The sequence below is a fragment of the Pristis pectinata genome, chromosome 10, assembly GCF_009764475.1.
Source record: "Pristis pectinata isolate sPriPec2 chromosome 10, sPriPec2.1.pri, whole genome shotgun sequence".
Lineage (NCBI taxonomy): Eukaryota > Metazoa > Chordata > Chondrichthyes > Rhinopristiformes > Pristidae > Pristis > Pristis pectinata.
Genome location: NC_067414.1, coordinates 27,698,967 through 27,718,517, shown reverse-complemented (window position 1 = coordinate 27,718,517; position 19,551 = coordinate 27,698,967). Strand labels below are relative to the sequence as shown.

At 42.3% G+C, this 19,551-nt stretch overlaps 1 protein-coding gene across 1 annotated transcript; it reads right to left on the bottom strand.

Annotated features, from left to right (window-relative positions):
- Positions 1-1,440: 1,440 nt before the first annotated feature.
- tpbgb (trophoblast glycoprotein b) lies at positions 1,441-6,159 on the bottom strand. The gene has a single exon (XM_052024697.1). It carries the CDS (start codon positions 5,818-5,820, stop codon positions 4,636-4,638), a length of 1,185 nt encoding a protein of 394 aa, XP_051880657.1. The 5' UTR covers positions 5,821-6,159; the 3' UTR covers positions 1,441-4,635.
- Positions 6,160-19,551: the final 13,392 nt, after the last annotated feature.

Below are 19,551 nucleotides of genomic sequence, written 5' to 3'. Positions count from 1 at the left end.
AAATATATACTTGCTCTGCTGCTTTTTACACTCTGCTCCTTGCTTATTCAACTTGCAGCCATTTTATGTATTTGTTTAAACATATGGTGGCAAGATCCACCTAACATTCAATTCAGTGGCCTTATAGGTGCAGACAGATTGATTACCAAGCCAAGTTATGGAAGACTCCTATTGGCAGTCCTTTGTCACTGATTCTACTGCTTGCCCCTCCCCCACAAACACTCAGCAAGGCAGAACAATATTATGTGAAACGTCAGCATCCCATTTCATCCTCAATTATGCCTAAAGCTCCATCATCAATATTTCTGCAGTATGGGCGCCATCTACCCTTCCCCAGTGTCACTAAGACCCTTGCCCAAGATCAACTTCTACAGTGCTCTCCACATCAGTCTACCAGTCCAACGAATGTTTAAATTCTAATAGCCATATTTGTTCGGCTAATTCTGTTAGTCTATCCCTTCTGTTACTACTGATCTGCATTGGGTTATGTCTCCGAGAAATTCAATATTCATATAATCATTTTCACATAGTTTTTCCATGGCCTAATCCACAATATCCATGCAACTTTTAGCAGACTGAGTTGACCAGAGAATTGAGTAGATGGGTTTTGCCATCATACACACAAATAAAGCAATGGCTGCAAATAAAGGACTCACAGAGTAGCATGAAGCTGGGGAAAACACCAGCCAGATCATATTCTTCAATCCTGTCATCCCACATGTTCTCACCATTGCCAAGTATCACTCTACATGTCTCCATAGGTGGAGGCAAATCCTTCAGCTACATCAGTTCTAGTGGTTAGGATTTTTTTCCTAAATCCCAGTGCTTCTATTTATAAAACCCTTCTTCAAAATTGCCTTTTTATTTTATTTTCTGGTCAGTTGTTATTATTGTTTTTTAAACATTTTCTGTTAAAGACGCCATATAAATGCATTTTGCTGTTATTCAGCAGCCAATGTGCTGTGGGTTTTAGTTCTGTCGTTGTTGCAGTCAGCCCTGGCTTTGGTTTGGGTAACTTTACCACCAGAAAGTAACATCTGTCTGTGACAGACTCAGTGAACACTGCAGGTCTTGCTGAGTATGTAAGAAATACGTTTGAAGACTGCTGCTGTAACTCAACATCTCACTTGAGTGACAGGGAAGTCAAAGGAAATCAGATCACACAGGGTGACTGGACATTACTGTATCAATGATGAATAACTTTTCTCTTAATTAGTCAGAACAAATTCTATCTCTTGTTCCCTGCCATGTTTTTTTTAAATGAAAATGAATAGCTTCAGATGAACGTGTTTACTGTGGGGAAAATGCAGCTGACATTCACAGAAAGTAAAGGTACCAACTATACTCAGCAGCAACTCTGTCTCTCACACACATGCACACACATACATACACAAAGTAATCAATGTCACTAATCAAATCCATAGTAAATTAAGACCAGAATCAAGCTACAATATTATTTATTTTCTTAATAAAAGTTAACAAAGCCATTGTTAAGCAGACAACATACAGCTTGAATATCCTTACGTTCTTCAGGGCTCTAGTAATGTGACTTTCTTTTTATTCCAACTTCTGTTCTTCTATTACATTGCTCTTTTGTTGCATGCAATGATTCCTTCATGGATAGATATTTCTTGATGACTACATAAGTAGCATTATTAAACCAAATAGTAAATGTACTTTACCTTCCCCCCCCCCCCCCAAATACCCCACCATCCCCATCGTGGCCTTGTTTATGTTGCTAGTATCCATAAGACCGATGATACTAGTCAAGAGTGTGACATGGCAGAAAGCTGTATTCAGCACATTTCTTGCCATCTCTTCACTGCGCAAACCTATATATAGATCAGAATAAAATACACTCCAGATGGCCTTAACCTAGATTTCCGTCTGTTTTTTTTTCTTTTTTGATCAATGAAATATCATACCTGCTCATCTTTTCTTGCAGAAAATAATTCAGGATACAGTTGAAGGACATTTTTGAAAATGACAATAAAAACAATTACTAGCATTTGCAACAAGAAAAGTGACAAATGAAAAACAGAATCTGCTTAAGAACAGCAGCTTATGAAGGGAATAAGCTACCTTCTTTTTACAGTTACATATGACCAGGCAAATAAGTTCAAAATATAGCCTACATATAAGCAATGCATGTCAGATTGCTGTTTCATAACTAAAGTCATCTTATATACTATATATACATTTCAAAGAATAGATATGGATAAAAGTCATCAATTGAACTGCGATATCTTATGTTTCCCCCTCTGGTATAGAAATTCAAATGATTAATACCAGTAAAAAATATAGATTTTCAGGTGGATTTTGGATAGACCAAATAGGTAGATGCCCATAACAAAAGACATTAGTGGATTTCTAATAGTTGTGGTTTTAGGTCTTATTATGTTACAAATATCAGCCACAGCTCAGAGCTTATAAAGGCTTCTGCCACATTATTAGAGGATCTTATAAGTGACTATTCTCTATACAACTTGTTTGATCTGCCCCATATATTCTTTCACCAAGACTACAAATTCAGGACTAGATTTTAGTTACGGTCTGCAATCCGATTTCTCTGAAATATCAGGTGATACAAATTCTACAACCTGGTGTGTTATTACAGCAAAGTGTTTAAAGAACTCCCTGCTGTTTGTGACTGAAGGAGGAACTGCTAGTCTGCAGCAAGTTGGAAAGCTTATTCTTTGCCAAAACAAGCAATGCTTCATCCAGCAATATGCCACATCACTGACAACATTTTCAAATGAATTAAATTGATATGCAATTACAAATCTGAAGATTATGAACATCAGCTTGGCACTATTTCACATTCCCATCTGGTTTTATCAAATCATTCCATCAAACCTTCCACTGTATGTTGTGTAAAATGTTAATTCTCTCTTACTGCAGATCAAATTAGAGAAAGGAGAATTGTTAAAACTTTTCCACAGCACATGCACCGAAATGTTCTGAGGTGAGAACGCTTCACATCTATGACATGCATGTGCACCGAAAAGAACTAAAGTGAAACAGTTTCATCACCTATTAATGCTCAGATGAAAGTCGCTGTACATGAAAACAGCCAATTGTTTAGATGTTAACGTACCGTGCTGTTGTGATGTTGCAAGACTCACTCATGCTGAGAAGCTGAACAAATGTTATGAGTTGGATTCATTCACCGGCTAACAATTTTTTCTAGTATTACCCCGATGCAACCCTTCCCCTGAACAATCATGCACTATACCAAGTGGTGCTAAGCATTCAAATTCTAATATTTTACTGTCGGGTTGTGCATCTAGTTGACTACTTTGATAAATAATGCAGGCTTGTACGTGCAAATATTTGTTATTTACATACCCGCTCTGCACGATTCTTTTCCGCAGTGTCTCTGTGTGCGTGCGTTCTACATATAAAAACCTTTGCTACTAATTGCTAAAAGTTGGTTTTGCCAAACATAGTTAACCAATATTTTTGTGGTAGGTTTATGACTTTTTAAAATTTTAACCGAGGAGTTAGGTGGCTTGACAGTCCATACAGCCTCGAAAATATTACAAAACGATTGAGTTGCAAAGATGCACCTTTCAATTAAAATCCGTAAGAACTTGCGAGGCTCAGCATTTAAATGATTTTGCTGTTTTCACCCGCACGTACATTCGTGAAATAGACAGGTTGTCAAGCGAGATTTCACAGCTCTCAGATAATGTGACACTCGAAGAGAGGCCTGCGGGTGACATCAATTAAACCACTCTCCATGTGGGGATGCCGTTCTATTTAACAACAATTGGGGGATGGGGTAGGAAGAGTCCTTGATCTTTGTGCATCCAGATGTTTTCAAACAGCGCCCTTTCACAGGAACAGACTGACGACCAGTTTTCATTCCAATAATCCCCCTTACCCAAATGTAACTCGAGTGCCCAACAACAAAAAAACCCAAGACTTTATTTATCACTTTGTTTTGTAAAGTTGATGGGAGACAGGTAAACTTTAAAGACTTATGGTTGTACTTAAATAGGACGACGATAGTAGGCGCCTTTTTCGTTCTGTGACTAGCGTGTTTTAAGCGGCTGGAATTTATGATAAAGCACCGAACCAATCGGTTGTTCTGTGCCGGAACACTGTTAGGGGAACCGATGATAAAACTTCCGAATTTGGGAAGACAATGTTCAAAACTGCTACGGCACCGTTTTTATTGCTCTTATCGGTTGTTCTGCCTTATTATTCCATGAAATGGTAAAACGGTTACTGTAGCATTTAATCCTTTTATTCCCCGACTATAATACATTGGAGGTCTAAATCCTCTAAGTTTCAAGAAGTAGTCTATTATGAAAGCAGGGCTTGGAGACCTTTACTGCCTTCCAAAAGCTCTCCCCTTTTTTGGCACCGTTACACAGCAGGTTGTAAAAGAGAAAGAAAAAGATCACATAAACACACACACACACATACACAGCAGCACATGGAACACTTCCCACTGTGAGCGTCAAACCTTTTGTCACTGTCGGGTTTCCATGGAAGTGACAGCAACTTTTAAGCCATTTGTTATGAATAGATGTTATCATGCAATGACTACAAATAATTAATCATTTTAAAAAATCCATCCAGACTGTCTTTAGTCTTAAATAAGTCAAATTTCCCCAGCAATGTACATTACACATCCGAATTTGAGCTAAGGTTTGTCAATCTGGGGTCTGAGTTAATCTCGTATCTGTAATGATAACCTTCCATATGGTCTCGGCATGCATCCCTTACGTTGTTAAGCCACTTTTTGATGCCTCTTCGGTTCAGGTACAGCACAAACATGAAGATCACCCCAATCAGGGCCAGAACTATCCCAAGAAAGACGTAAGAAGTTTGCAAAACGCTCTCCATGTCTCCTTGGTAAGAACACTCCAAGTCGGAGTACCGAGCCTGGAGGATGGGTTTATTTTCCATACTTTCCGGCGACGCACAAAGCAAGCTGTCTTTCTCCACTACCTTGTCGGTGCTTTGCAGCCAGCCCAGGAATTCCTTAATGCCGCAGTCGCAGACAAAGGGGTTATCCCGGAGGTCGACCCGAAGCTGGGGCTGGCTGTTCAGCTCGGCCAGTGTGCCGTTCCCCACCGTCTTGAGCGCATTGGATCTCAGGTCGAGCATCTGCAGGTTTAAGTCTTGGAAAGTGTCCCTGAAGGTCACGATGGAGTTGTTCCTCAGCTCCAGTTGCTTCAGGTTGGTCAAGCGGGAGAAAGTGTGGTCGGGCACGTAGAAGAGATCGTTGTCGGACAGCTCGAGGCGCACCAGGTTGGCGAGGGTGCCGTTCTGGAGCAGATCGGAGACTTGCTCCACTATCGAGCCGTTGTACAGCGCCCGGCTCAGGTTGAGCTCCCGCAGGCTGTGGGCACGTCCCCCGCCTCCAAAAGCCTCCGGGTGCAGCGCGGAGATGCGGTTGTTGCTGAGGTCCAGCCGCCCGAGCCTGGGCATGGAAGCGAACGCCAGCGCCTCGATGGCTTCGATCTTGTTGCCGCTGAGGTTGAGGGTAACCAGCTGCTCCAGCGACTGGCCGAATGCCCCGGCGCCGAGAGTGGAGATGCCGTTGCCCGTGATGAAGAGGTTCTCGACGTTGGCCGGGATGCCGCTGGGGATGCCACTCAGTTCCCGGTTCACGCACTTCACCGTCTTCGCCGGCTCGGAGCACTCGCAAAACCTGGGGCAGGGGGCGGAGGAGCCGACACACGCCGAGCCGCTGAGCAGCAGGAGCAGCGCCAGTCTCGAGAGCAGGGCGAGCCGAGCCGGGACACAAGCTCTCGCCCCATCGCAACGACCCAGAGTTTGCACTGGGCTGGACCCAGTCATCATATCGCCGGCTTCCCCCACCCAAACTTTCAAATAAACTCACCACGGGAGGGTGGGAGGGAGGAACTGTCCAGAAGGTGGAGAAGGAAAGTTAGCGGGGGGGGGGGGGGGGAAGGTTTGAGGGGTCGGGGGTTGCAAACGGGAGCCGGCCGATCTAAGTCTTTACCGGATGGTGGGAATTAAAGCGAGCGGAGCGTTTACTGTAGGAAATCAGAGGCGCCGGTAAACCTCCTCTCCCTCAGAGTGAGTGAGTGTGTGTATGTGTGTGGCTTCAACTGGCTCCTGGCAGGAGAGCTTCATGAGCCCCACCCCCCGAGCCCACTCCTCCTCACCTCGCTCGCTTCTTCTTCGCTATCCCCCTTGGAAAATGTGAACTTTTCCGCGTGTTGTGCCCTCGCTCCCGTGGGCGACAATTCCCGCCAGCTGGAAGTTTCACTTCCCTGCGTGTTGTTCAAAGCTCTTCCGGATACGGGGCAGCAGCCGGGAGATGAGAATGTGCTCCTAAGGTCTCGGGTTACGTGTTTTTGTTTTGTCTCTCGGTTTTATGGCTGAAGCCCAAAAGGGGGGAAATAAAACAATCGCAAAGAAAAGAGATAGGCAAATCCAATCGCGAGAGCCGGTGACCCAAACCACCTCTTCCTCCTTTCCTGGACCCTGGTCTAATTTTAACACACTTCAAGAATTTCTCTGCCAATCGCTGCGAGAAAGGAAATGATTCGCTGTGTCTCGGTGATTGCCGTGGATAGTACTATTCGAACACAGAGGGGGTGTTCACCGACCCCCGCGTCTCCGCTACAAGCTTTCGCACCGCAAGCAAAGGGCGCGTTTCTTTTGTGCTAATGGGAAAGGTTGAATGAATTGAGCAAATGCTTTATTAAAGAACTGGAAGGGAGATATCTGCGCTTTTGCAAATAAGCGGAATACGGCGCGCTCCTCTATTTACATAGCTTAATACTATTTATTAAACATCGCAAATCAGTTATTGGTGGGGGTGGGGAGGGGAGGGATGACTTTAAAAACATAAAATCATGGACGGAAAAGTAGGCATCCTTGTATTCACTTGGTGTAATAGGTGCCGTAACAAATAGTAAGAGGGAGCACTGTTCCTTAGAGGCCAATGAAACTTCTTATCATCTCGCACGCAAATTCATCAACATTTGAAGTAGAGCCAAGCTTCTTACATTGAGAGCATGGAATTTTGTTTTTACATTTCTGGAATATCACTTTCCCTTCAAACATCTGTTTCTTTTTTTCAAATAATTAGAATGGATGTTGGCTCCTTAATTCAATAGATTACAGGTGCATATTTACAGATTCGGCTGCATATACATTGCATTAATCTGCTTGGTTCTTGTCCTGTATCAGGATAAAGGATCTCTTCTGGAAAATGGCACCGATTCTAATGAACCATTGCCCTTTCGCTCGGGGTTCTCGCAAACAGCTGGTCTAAGTTGCTTAATGATCGTCTTTTGAATCCCGCAATCGATCACCATGTAAAATGACCCCCCCCCCCCACCAAAGTACAAAATGTTTGTGAATACAGTTTGCTCCCGTACAGCCTGGGCCGCCTCCTGTCGTGTTCCTAGTTAGAACCCAGAAGAATTATGGAACATTCTGAAGAAATATCAGTGACACAAGAGATTCTGCAGATACCAGTTTTACGTTTAGGCCAGACACATTATCAGGTCATTGCTGGGTCTCGATTTGTTTTGAAAACACATTAGGCTTGACCGTTTCCAAGGAGGCAGAGATACAGCGGAATTGGAAATAATTGTTAAAACTTACCGAGATGACTTTATAAAATTGAAAAGTAAAGCCCTATCCAAACATAAAAACAGGTTAATTATTATTGTTATTATTATTAGTTAATTAAATATGTTTTCTTTCGTCTCCTATTTGGTCTTCAAATCCATATAGGTATAGGTGAGTGTGCTGGAATCTTTCATACAATATACCCTTTTTTCCAGCATTACTTGGCTTCACTAACAATGCTGCACGAATTCTTGCAATATTTTAACCAAGCAACGAGCCACAACCAGGAAATGTCACCACTGTCGCATTCCCCCTTCCCGCCCAATTAAACGCTCCTGGCCCGTGGGAAGGGTTGAAGATGCCACACAATCTGCTACGCCTGCAATTATTATCCCAGGTCCAACCACACCTCCGGAGGGTTAAAATTTGCAACTACCCAGTTAGGTGAGAGCGGACCCAGCTGCAATGTTCAGGGTACTTTTCATTGTGGAGGCAAAAGAGATTCTGCAGAAGCAACGTACACGAAATGCTGGAGGAACTCAGCAGGTCAGGCAGCATCGATGGAGAGAAATGAACAGTCGACATTTCGGGCCGAGACCCTTCATCAGGACTGGAAAGGAAGAGGGCAGAAGCCAGAATAAAAGGGTAGGGCGGAGGAACACAGGCTGGCAGGTGATAGGTGAGTCCAGGTGAGGGAGGAAGGTAGGTGCGTGGGGAGGGGGGAGGGTGGCGAGGGGTAGGGGGAGGGAGGGTTAAGACGAATGATGTAAAAAATGGGAGGTGATAGGCAGAAGAGGCAAAGGGCTGAAGAAGAAGGAATCTGATAAGAGACCATGGAATGAAGGGAAGGAGGTGGGCATGTTGTGAGGGCATGGGAGGGGAAAGAGAGGTGGGGAAGGAGCCACAGGAAAAGGGAAAACGGGGGGGGGGAGGAAAACTGAGGGGAGTGGTTACGGAAAATTGGAGAAATCGATGTTGATGCCATCAGGATGGAGACTACCAAGACGGAATATTAGGTGTTGCTCCTCCAACCTGTATCTGGCTTCACTGTGGCAGTAGACGAAGCCGTGCATAGACATGTCAGTATGGGAATGGGAAATGGAATTAAAATGCTGGCTAACGGTAAATCCTGCCTGTTGTGGCAGACGGAGCGAAAGTGCTCGACAAAGCGGTCTCCCAATCTGCGTCGGGTCTCACCGATGTAGAGGAGGCCGCACCGGGAGCGCCAGATGCAATAAATGACACTGACAGATTCACGGCTGAAGCTCTGCCTCACCTAGAAGGACTGTTTGGGGCCCTGAAGGAGGAAATGTAGGGGCAAGTGTGACACTTAGCATGGTTGCAGAGATTAGTTCCTGGAGGTGATTGGTGGGGAGGGACAAATGGACAAGGGAGTCGTGGAGAGAGCGATCCCTGTGGAAAGCGGAGAAGGGAGGGGAGGGGAAGATGTGCCTGGTGATCGGATCCCGTTGGAGATGGCGGAAGTTGTGGAGAATGATGTGTTGGATGCGGAGGCTAGAAGGGTGGTAGGTGAGGACAAAGGGAACCCTATCCCTATTTTGTTTGGGGGGGAGGGAGATGGGGTGAGGGCAGACGTGCGGGAAATGGAGGAGGTGCGGGAGAGGGCTGCATTGATAGTAGTGGAGGGGAAACCCCGATTTTTGAAAAAAAGAGGACATCTCCGATGTCCAGGAATGGAAAGCCTCATCATGAGAGCAGAGGCGGAGTAACGGAGAGAAGGGAATAGCATCCTTGCTAGTGACGGGGGAGGGGTGTGTGTGGAAGAGGTGCAATCGAAGTAACTGGGAGTCAGTAGGTTTGTAAAAGATGTCAGTAAAAGATGTCGGATGTCATTAAAGTATTGTGGTTGCATTCTAGATACTGCAAGTTCATCAGAGGAAAGTGGTGCTGGAGGGAAGGAGTTGCATTCCAGGGCCATCAATATAACGTCCAATAGTGCTCGCATGAAGTGTCCTCTTGTCCGATAACATGGATTTGTCTGTAAATTGAAAACCTATAGGTTTTAGGGGAGCGGCTAAAAGAAAGTCGAGAATACCCGCGAAGTTTTTAATGCATTGGAAGGAAATGTGCAATGGTGTCCCCCGGGTCGGCATCGACAGCTCTATTATATACATTATATAAGCATTTTGGTGGAGTAAACAGAGGGAATCTGTAATCGTAAGTAGGTCGGCAAACTAAAGATATGGTTTTAAGGTAGTAGCTAAGAGAATCAGAGGCAACATGAGGATTTTTTACCTAGTGAATTGTGATTTGGGAATGAAACATTGATGGAAGCAGATTCAATGGTAACTTATAAAAGGGGAGGGGGGTTATTTTATTTGGATAACTCTTTCAAAGAGGCAGGGTGGGGGGCCAACTGCTTCCTTCTTTGTTGAGTCACTTCACTAATCCGTGATCCTCGGCTGTAGTTGTAGAAATTGTTGCTGCAGGAAGTCACACTGAGGATCGGGGCTTTCTTTGAAATGGAATGAAGACAGAAGGTCCCCCTAGAGGCGATGTTGGCTCTTTGTGGGATGAGTTCAATGAGACAGTCTCGCTACCCTGTACTTGTACCCGCAGAAATCCAACAGCCGAAGGATGATTAATGAATTACCAAGTCAAGGAACCCGAGAGACCACACTTTCAAGAATTCACCTTACTAAATATGTCTGTGAATTACAATGAACCTTCCCAGAGGCTATGCTAAAGCGCTTAGACTGCTTCATACCGAACTCTGCCAAGTTACAAGGCCTCAAGCTTTCAATTGTAAATGTTTTTGTTTTGTTCACAATTTGCAGCACATACGGGCTTCTGATACTGCCTCTCTCCCTATCACACTGCATTTCTCTCTACAGTCCATTCGCCTCCAACCATTCTGCAGCAAGTTATTCTATTATAGAACACATGAAAAACCCACACATGAAATCTCCTGAACAACCTTAAAACGCTAAACCAATGCAGCTCTCTTTACCTTATTTAAGAAATCAATGTCGATGGTCCTTGATCCAAGTCTTCCCACTCTGATCAATCTTTGCTGGTCAGCATAACGCCAACCATTTGGTCTACAGTTAGTTGTTTTATCTATTACTTCTAGTTTGGTTTGAAGGTGTTGTGACCTTAACTTCTCCCGACTCCAGCAGCGTATATTTGCATATTTAAGAAGAATTGGAAAATCTTGAATTACCTTTCAACAGTCTTCAGTGCACACCGCCGGCGCTTGATAACTTATACTCTGTGAATTCTGCAGTTGTTTTCGTCCTTGAGGGTCATTACCTTCTACCGATATTAACTGCTCATAAACCATTGTTTTGTTTTACCTTCATGTTATTTGACAACCTTTTATTTTCAGCCTTTTTAAAAGGATTTTCTAATCCTTTTTACTTCGATGCATTTTTGCACTCTTTACAGTTATTTTTATTATGTTCATAGTAAATTTTGCTCAGTGATTTGTCTTCATTGGAGTTAAAAATTGTGAAAGATCTAAAATGGGCTGCCAATTCACTATCATCTGTTTCACACTATCACAAGATCTTCCTCAATGCCATTTAAGGTGATGTAATGGTATTGCTAGGTCAAGCATGAATGGAACTCAGAAGCAGTGCCATGAATAGAGATTAGGGAGATAAGGCAGAAGAGAAGAAGAGTTTGCTGACAGTGTTGAAGGTGCTAAAGAGAATTAGGGAGCCTAAGAAAGGATATTAATTCATGAAGAGGTCATACAATGTCATCAGGATAGTCTTTTGTTGTGGGCAGATTAGAAGTCATTTGTGCAGGATCTGGGACTTCTGGAGTTACCTTAATAAATATATTATTCAAATGCTACTAAATAAATCTTTAATTCCTTCACCTTAATGTTTTTGACAAAGTGCCCTCTGAAATTAGCTCAGTAGCTGCTGTGGCTATCCTTTACAGTTTAATATTAAAAACCACAAACAAATTAATAGACTCGAATAATGGGCAAATCAGATACACCTCTAGCTTTGTCAGCTTATTATTGATAACTTAAGCAATTCCAGCAATGATTAATGATTTTGCACAACCCATTCTTCGGAGGAAGTGAAGGAAGCTTGCTAAACTTGTCCCCTTTTGAACATCAGCAAGATGAATTTCTCTCTGTTGTCATCATAGTTTGGATTTCTTGGAATGTTTTTTTCTCCCCAGAGTCCTTGCCTCTTAATTCATACATACAATGCATACATATATATGCATGCTCTTTAGGGGTTAATGGACTTTTCTGAACTTTTGTAATTTCTATACCTCAAAAGCTGCCTTCTCTGATCAAGACTTATCTCCCTCTCAACCAGTTCATTTTGTTCTGTAATATCTGAATACTTTTTATCCTCATGGTAAATCCTCCTTGCATTTCAATCATTCTGTGATTTTCTTATTTAGCAGCATTTCTAAAGGGCACATGTGAAGCATATGTAATGAGAAGTATTGAGTTGATAAAACTAAAATCATTCTTCTGCTGAAAAATCTTTTTTCCACTCCGCCTGGTTTTACATATGGTCAAGGCCAATTCTGATAAGGGATTATATAATTCTTAGGTTGTAAATTGCATCTTTGCTGATCAAAACTGCACATTGTAAGGTGCTTTTCTCTTTGAGATCCTCAAGGCACTTAGTAGTTCCTAAAGCAAACACAGCCTTTTGCTGCATCTTGATTGGCCTGAGCATTCTTATCCTGACCATTGAATGGAATCATTTACTAATGGCAAAAGTGGTTTGCTTTCTCAAATCACAGTGTTATATTTTGCTTTCTGCTAATTTCTCCTTTTTTTTGTTGAATGATAGATTATAACAACTCACAGTAAGCTTGAAGAGAGGAAATGGAGAAATAAGAAGCTACTACAAAACTACTCATGATATAACTTCAGCAGGCATCCTGCAGCTTCCTGGAGGGTGCGGCAAGTGTCCATGTGGCCACAACAGCAGGTGACAATAATATGGAAAAACCGCTAGGGTATGTTTGATGGTGGGGGAAACCCACTGGAGTCACATGATTCTTTCTGCCACTATTGTCATAATGCTTTTCATAACCTCACAACTGCTAAAGTACATCGCAGCCAATGAAGTATTTTCAAGTGTGATTATAGGTGTAACATAGGCAAATCTGGCACTGAATTCATTCACAGCAAGATCCTATAAACAACAATGAAGTGAATAGGGTGGTAATTTGTTTTAGCGATGTTCATCAAAGGGATAAATATTGGCGAGAATACCAGGAGAAGTCTTCTGTTCTTTTATAAATAGAGTTACATTATCTTTCATGTCTATTAATAAGATGGACTGGACTTTGGTTTAATGTTATATTCAAAAGAGAACACCTGCAGCAAAGCAGAACAGCAATACTGTGTTGAGGAGCCAACCTAGATTATTTCTAGAAAGGGATTTGGATGGTTTAAAGACTTAAAGGGCCAGAATGGTATCAATAATGTAAGTGATGGTATTCAGCATAAAAACATGGGTCAGACACATGAGTAAAGAGGGGATCAGTGATATTATTGTTGACATTTTGATGAAAATTTTTGTGGCCAGTGGTATCCAGTTTTGGATTTATAATGGGGATTTATATCCTCTAAGAAACATAAAAAAGAAAATAGAACAATACAGCACAGAAACAGGCCCTTCAGCCCATGATGTCTGTGCCAAACACGATGCCAAATTAAACTAATGACTTCTGCCTGCAAATGATCCATATCCCTTCATTCCCTGCATACCTAAAATCCTCTTGAATGCCACTATCGTATCTGCTTCCACTACCACCCCACAAACAGAGCAACTGGGATAGTTTGATTCCATGACATATTGAAGAACAAACATCCATTTTTAAGTTTCAATCCATGGAGAGAGTTCATGGTAAAATATTTCTATCAGGTATATGTGTTACGAACAATGGCAGTTTTTTTAAATGTCATAACTACACTGCTTTACACTGATTACTGTATCTTTACCTATTGCATATTACATAAATCTTCAGGTGGTTTATAACCCAATGAGAGGGAATATTTGATTGTTCAGGGGAGGAGTCTTTTAATGACATACTAACTTTCCAGTAAACTCATATGCAATAATAATGGCATTTTATTAGATTCCTGGACCATGCCATTGTTCACCTTGACATGGGTAAATGTATACTCCAGTTCGTAGGGGATACAAATAAGAATGGAGTAGAAAACACAACACATTTGTTATCATAAATATTTTATTCTTATTGTTTCCTCAACATTCTCACCCACTTGCAGAGAAATAAGTGCGAATGGATAAGACAGAGATTACAAGAGAACCATGGGAGAGGGAAGGAACCACGCTGATTATGCATTGGTCGCCAAGGCCATGTATTTAACATTCTCAAAATCATTGAAGCAAGCTTTAAACTGTTTTCTTTTGAATTTTAAAATAATAGATTTTTTGCATTATGTTTCACCTATGTCAAATTCATCCTTCCCACCCAACTTTACCCTCATACCTTTGGACTTGCCAGTCATCATCTCATCAGTCCAATTTCTAACCTGCTTGTTGCACTGACTGGTAGTTGAAGTGACAATTGGTAGACTGTGTCCCTTAGCCTGGTGATCTCTGCAACTATTCAGCTTAGGGGTCACCTGGTGTTACTCCTACTGTGCCAATATAGCAATGGCTTTTCCTGAAATGTTGATGTTGGTAATAGAACCATAGAACAGTACAGCACAATACAGGCCCTTCAGCCCACAATATTGTGCTGACATTTAAACCACGCCTAAGACTAACTAAACCCTTCCTCCCACTTATCCCCTACTTTAAATTCCTCCATATGCTTATCTAACAATCTCTTGAACTTGACCAACATATCAGCCTCCACCACCACTCCAGGCAGTGTACTCCATGCACCAACCACTCTCTGGGTGAAAAACCTCCCCCTGATATCTCCCTTGAACTTCCCACCCTTTATCTTAAAGCCATGCCCTCTTGTATTGAGCATTGGTGCCCTGGGAAAGAGGCGCTGGCTGTCCACTTTATCTATTCCTCTTAATATTTCGTATACCTCTATCAGGTCTCCCCTCATCCTCCTTCTCTCCAATGAGTAAATCCCTAGCTCCCTTAGTCTCTTCTCATAATCCATACTCTCCAATCCACGCAGCATCCTGGTAAATCTCCTCTGCACCCTTTCCAACACTTCCACATCCTTCTTATAATGAGGCGACCAGAACTGGACACAGTACTCCAAGTGTGGTCTAACCAGAGTTTTGTAGAGCTGCATCATTACCTTGCAGCTCTTAAACTCGATCCCACGACTTATGAAAGCTAACATCCCATAAGCTTTCTTAACTACCCTATCCACCTGTGAGGCAACTTTCAGTGATCTGTGGATATGAACCTCCAGATCCCTCTGCTCCTCCACACTGCCCAGAATCCTGCCATTAACCTTGTATTCCGCTTTGGAGTTTGTCCTTCCAAAGTGTACCACCTCACACTTCTCCGGATTGAACTCCATCTGCCACTTGTCAGCCCACCTCTGCATCCTATCAATATCCCTCTGTAAGCTTCGACAGTCCTCCACACTGTCCACAACACCACCAATCTTTGTGTCATCTGCAAACTTGCTAACCCACCCTTCCACCCCCTCATCCAAGTCATTAATAAATATCACGAAAAGCAGAGGTCCCAGAACCGATCCTTGTGGGACACCACTAGTCACAGCTCTCCAACCTGAATGCACTCCCTTCACCACAATCCTCTGCTTTCTACAGGCAAGCCAATTCTGAATCCACATGACAAACCTCCCTGGATCCCTTGTCCTCTGACCTGCAGAAGCCTACCATGTGGAACCTTGTCAAACACACTACTAAAATCGATGTAGACCACATTTACTGCACTACCCTGGTCAATCTTCCTGGTCACCTCCTCAAAGAACCCTACCAGGCTTGTGAGGGAAGATCTTCCCTTCACAAAGACATGCTGGCTGTCCCTAATCAGTCCATGATTCTCTAAATGCTCATAGATCCTATCTCTTAGAATCCTTTCTAACAGCTTGCCAACCACAGACATAAGGCTCACTGGTCTGTAATTCCCTGGACTATCCCTACTACCTTTTTTGAATAAGGCGACAACATTTGCCACCCTCCAATCCTCCGGTACCATTCCCGTGGACAACGAGGACTCAAAGGTCCTAGCAAACGGTTCAGCAATCTCCTTCCTCACCTCACGAAGTAGCCTGGGGAATATTCCGTCAGGGCCCGGGGACTTATCTGTCCTAATATTTTCTAACAGCTCCAACACATCCTCTCTCTTGATATCTATATGCTCTAGAATATTAACCTTACCAACACTGTCCCCAGCATCAAGACCCCTCTCCTTGGTGAATACTGAAGAGAAGTATTCATTGAGAACCTCACCCACTTCCATAGCTTCCAGGCACATCTTTCCACCTTTGTCTCTAATGGTGAGAATGATTATCATTAAAGCCCATTTAGTTTATTGATGTCCTTCTGCCTTCTTTATGCAGTCTGACCTAGCTGTGACTCATGATTTACTAATGTGATTGCTTCTTAACTACCCTCCGAAATGGCCTAATGTGCCATTTAGTTCAAGGGCAGTTACGTACAGAAAACACACACCAAACTCTCCAGTTTACTTTACTTCTTTATGCACAACAATCAGGTTGTCCTCAATCTCTTTGTTACAAGTTACTCTTTTCACAGTCAAAGTTCTCAATCACATATGTAATACTGATGAATTTTTGCTGGATTCTGTACAAACTGCAGCCTAGATGAAGGGTCTTGACCCAAAATGTTGACTGTCCATTTCCCTCTCTTGATGCTGCCTGACATGCTGAGTTCTTCAAGCAGTTTGTTTTTCTTGCTAAAGTACATGTGACCAGTGTTCTGTAAAACTCTTAACATGTATTTTAAATTCCATATTTGTGATTCCATATTTGTGATTCCATAATAATTCCATATTATTAAATTCCATATTTGTCTCAATAACGTTGATTGAGAAGATGGTGCAAAAACCCCTGACAGCTTTTAAAAGGATTAAATCTTGTTAATAAGGAAGAGTTTTGGAATCGGTGGAGTAACTGACTTACTTCAGTAAAACTGGTTATATGCATTAAGCCCTTTCCTGTCCAAAATATTCCTCTGTTTTTCTATTAATCACTTGGTAAAATTGGTAAAATACTCAAACTAGCAATTCAGCTTCTCAGAAATGAAAACACTTGACTTGCAACTCAATGTTTTGTGTGTTGAATATGATTTGCAGCTGCATCAAGAAATGTTGCTGGATTCTTTCTTTACTCACTTCCTCTTCACAAACTACAATGGAGCCTGGATTTTTGGCGTACTTAGTATGGCATTATTGGAATTCATACCTTTATTGAAAGTTTATAACATGACAACAACTGGACGCAATGGTAGAACACCATGTATGACCACATTCAGTAACAGACAGAAAATGATTGTCTCAAAATAACTGCATCAGTTTGCTTTCTCTCAACTGCTTTAATGGAATTAATTTTATTGCAAATAGCCATGAAGTGCTGAGACAGCATCTGTTCCATTAGAACCATGTGAAGCTACTTTTGTCACTGATGGAGTACTAATAATGACTGTACAATACACCCTGTAAGGCTTACACTTTCAGTATGCATGGGCTTTGTATTTAATCTGAATAACTATCATCAACAGCCTGTAAATGAATTTGTAGCAGCTAAATAGTCAGATACATACTGAATGTTTAATTTAAGATATTGTGGTGCCTAACTAAACATAAACTGGCTACATTTAATTGGAAGGTCTATCAATGATTGCAAAATTAATATAATTTTAATACATTTTTCTGGGAAGGCAACATTTGGAAGAACTACTTCTACTTCTCCCATGAACATCAATGTAAATTTAAATGGTAGTGTAGAGCAGAAGTTTTCTACCTGTGGTCCGCGGCGGGTTGCCAGGCGGTCCGTGAACAAGCCAAGAAAAAAATGGAAAAGCGACCTGTTACAAAGATGTAGCTTACTTGCTTGCTCCAGTTTTCCATTATTCAGAAAATCGGCCACATCTATTCTATCTGATATAGGCGACAATCTTAGAGTCTTAGACGGTGTTCCCCTCTGGTAAGCTGCCGCTTAATATTCAGTTTGTGTAGTCAGAGTAGTCAGTAGTGTTCACTACTCACTACTATTCTGTTGTGCACTGTAGTGTTAGTAAGGCTGAGTGACGTTGTTGGTGTGCCTTAATAATATTGCTTACTTAACGTGCATTTACGCCACAGTGACGTCACTGTTAAACAAAAAGTGCGCAAGTGTGTAAATTTTAGATTAGTTTTGATAATTTTGTTTATCAGTAATAGTAATTAAACTGTCCAGTGTGTATTTCTGAGTATTGAGAAATTTCTGAAGAGAAAAGTTGACCAGAAACCGGAAGATTCTGATGACGAAGGGGATAAGGGTGACCGAAAGAGAAAATAACGCAAGTACGATCCAGAATACATTTTATATGGCTTCATCGCAGTGGGGACAAATGCGGACCAACCTCTCTGTGTTGTGTGTTTGCAAACACTGTCCAACGATGCAATGAAACCAGCAAAACTGAAGCGCCATTTAACAACAGTGCATCCAGATATTGCCAGTAAGCCTAAGGAATATTTTGAGCGGCAAAAGGACCTGTACCTCAAGCAGAAAGGCAAAATGACAGCTTGCGCCACTGTAAATGAGAAGGCTCTTTGCGCATCATATTTGGTAGTATTACGAATAGCATGTTCCGGAAAGCCTCACACAATTGGAGAAGAGCTTATGCTGCCTGCAGCAGTAGATATGTGCAAAGTTGTACTGGGAAGAGAATCGAGTCAAAAACTGAAAGCCATTCCACTGTTTGATAACAAAGTATGCAGAAGAATTGGCGATATGGCGGAAAATATACAGAACCAGCTGATAGCATGACTTCAGCAAGTCAGGTTTGCGATTCAGCTTGATGAAAGTACTGATGTTACCAGTGCTGCACAGTTGTTGGTTTATGTTCGATATTGCTGGGAAGGAGAGGCTTTGGAAGACATTTTGTTTTGCAAGGCGCTCCCATGGTGTAGAACTGGTGAAGAACTTTTCTGCGTGCTTGACACTTTTTTAGTACAATCGGCATTGGCGTGGACACAGTGTATTGGAGTATGCACGGATGGTGCTTCTGCAATGATGGGACGGAAGTCGGGTCTAGTCGCAAGAATGAAAGAAGTAGCTCCACATGTAGCAGCAACTCACTGCATGATTCATCATGAGGCTTTGGCTGCAAAGGATATGGATGAAAATCTTGCAGGTGTGTTTTCCACGTGCATTAAAATCGTTAACTTTATCAAAGCCAGACCGCTCAATCATCGTTTGTTTGAAAATATACGCCGTGAAATGGAAGCCAAGCATAAGCATTTGTTGCTACAGACAGAAGTCAGATGGCTGTCACGAGGACGCGTTGTGCAGCGTGTATATGAATTGTGAGATGAACTGCTCATTTTTCTAAATGAGCATCACGGATCATTGGCACAGTTCTTGACAGATGAGACGTGGGTTGCCAGATTAGCTTATCTTGCAGATATTTTCAACATTTTGAACAGCTTAAATCTATCATTGCAAGGACCTGGCTCAAATGTTCTGAAAACGCGTGACAAAATCAATGTCTTCCAGAAAAAACTCCGTATCTGGAAGGGAAGATGCGAGCAAGGCGTCTATGATATGTTTCCATTGCTGGCTGACTTTCTGACAGTGAACGAGACTAAGACAGAGGCCATTGCGAGCACCGTTTTGAACCATGTTCAACAGCTGTCACATTATTTCCATGAGTATTTCGGCGACGATGACACGAGCATGTTTGATTGGATTCGAAATCTGTTTGAATGCATACTTACTGATTTAACTGGACGTGAACAAGAAGAATTGGCTGAACTGTCATCTGACAGGACTTTGCGCTTGCAGTTCAACTGAATGTCACTGTTGTCATTCTGGATAGCATGTTCCCGGGAGTAT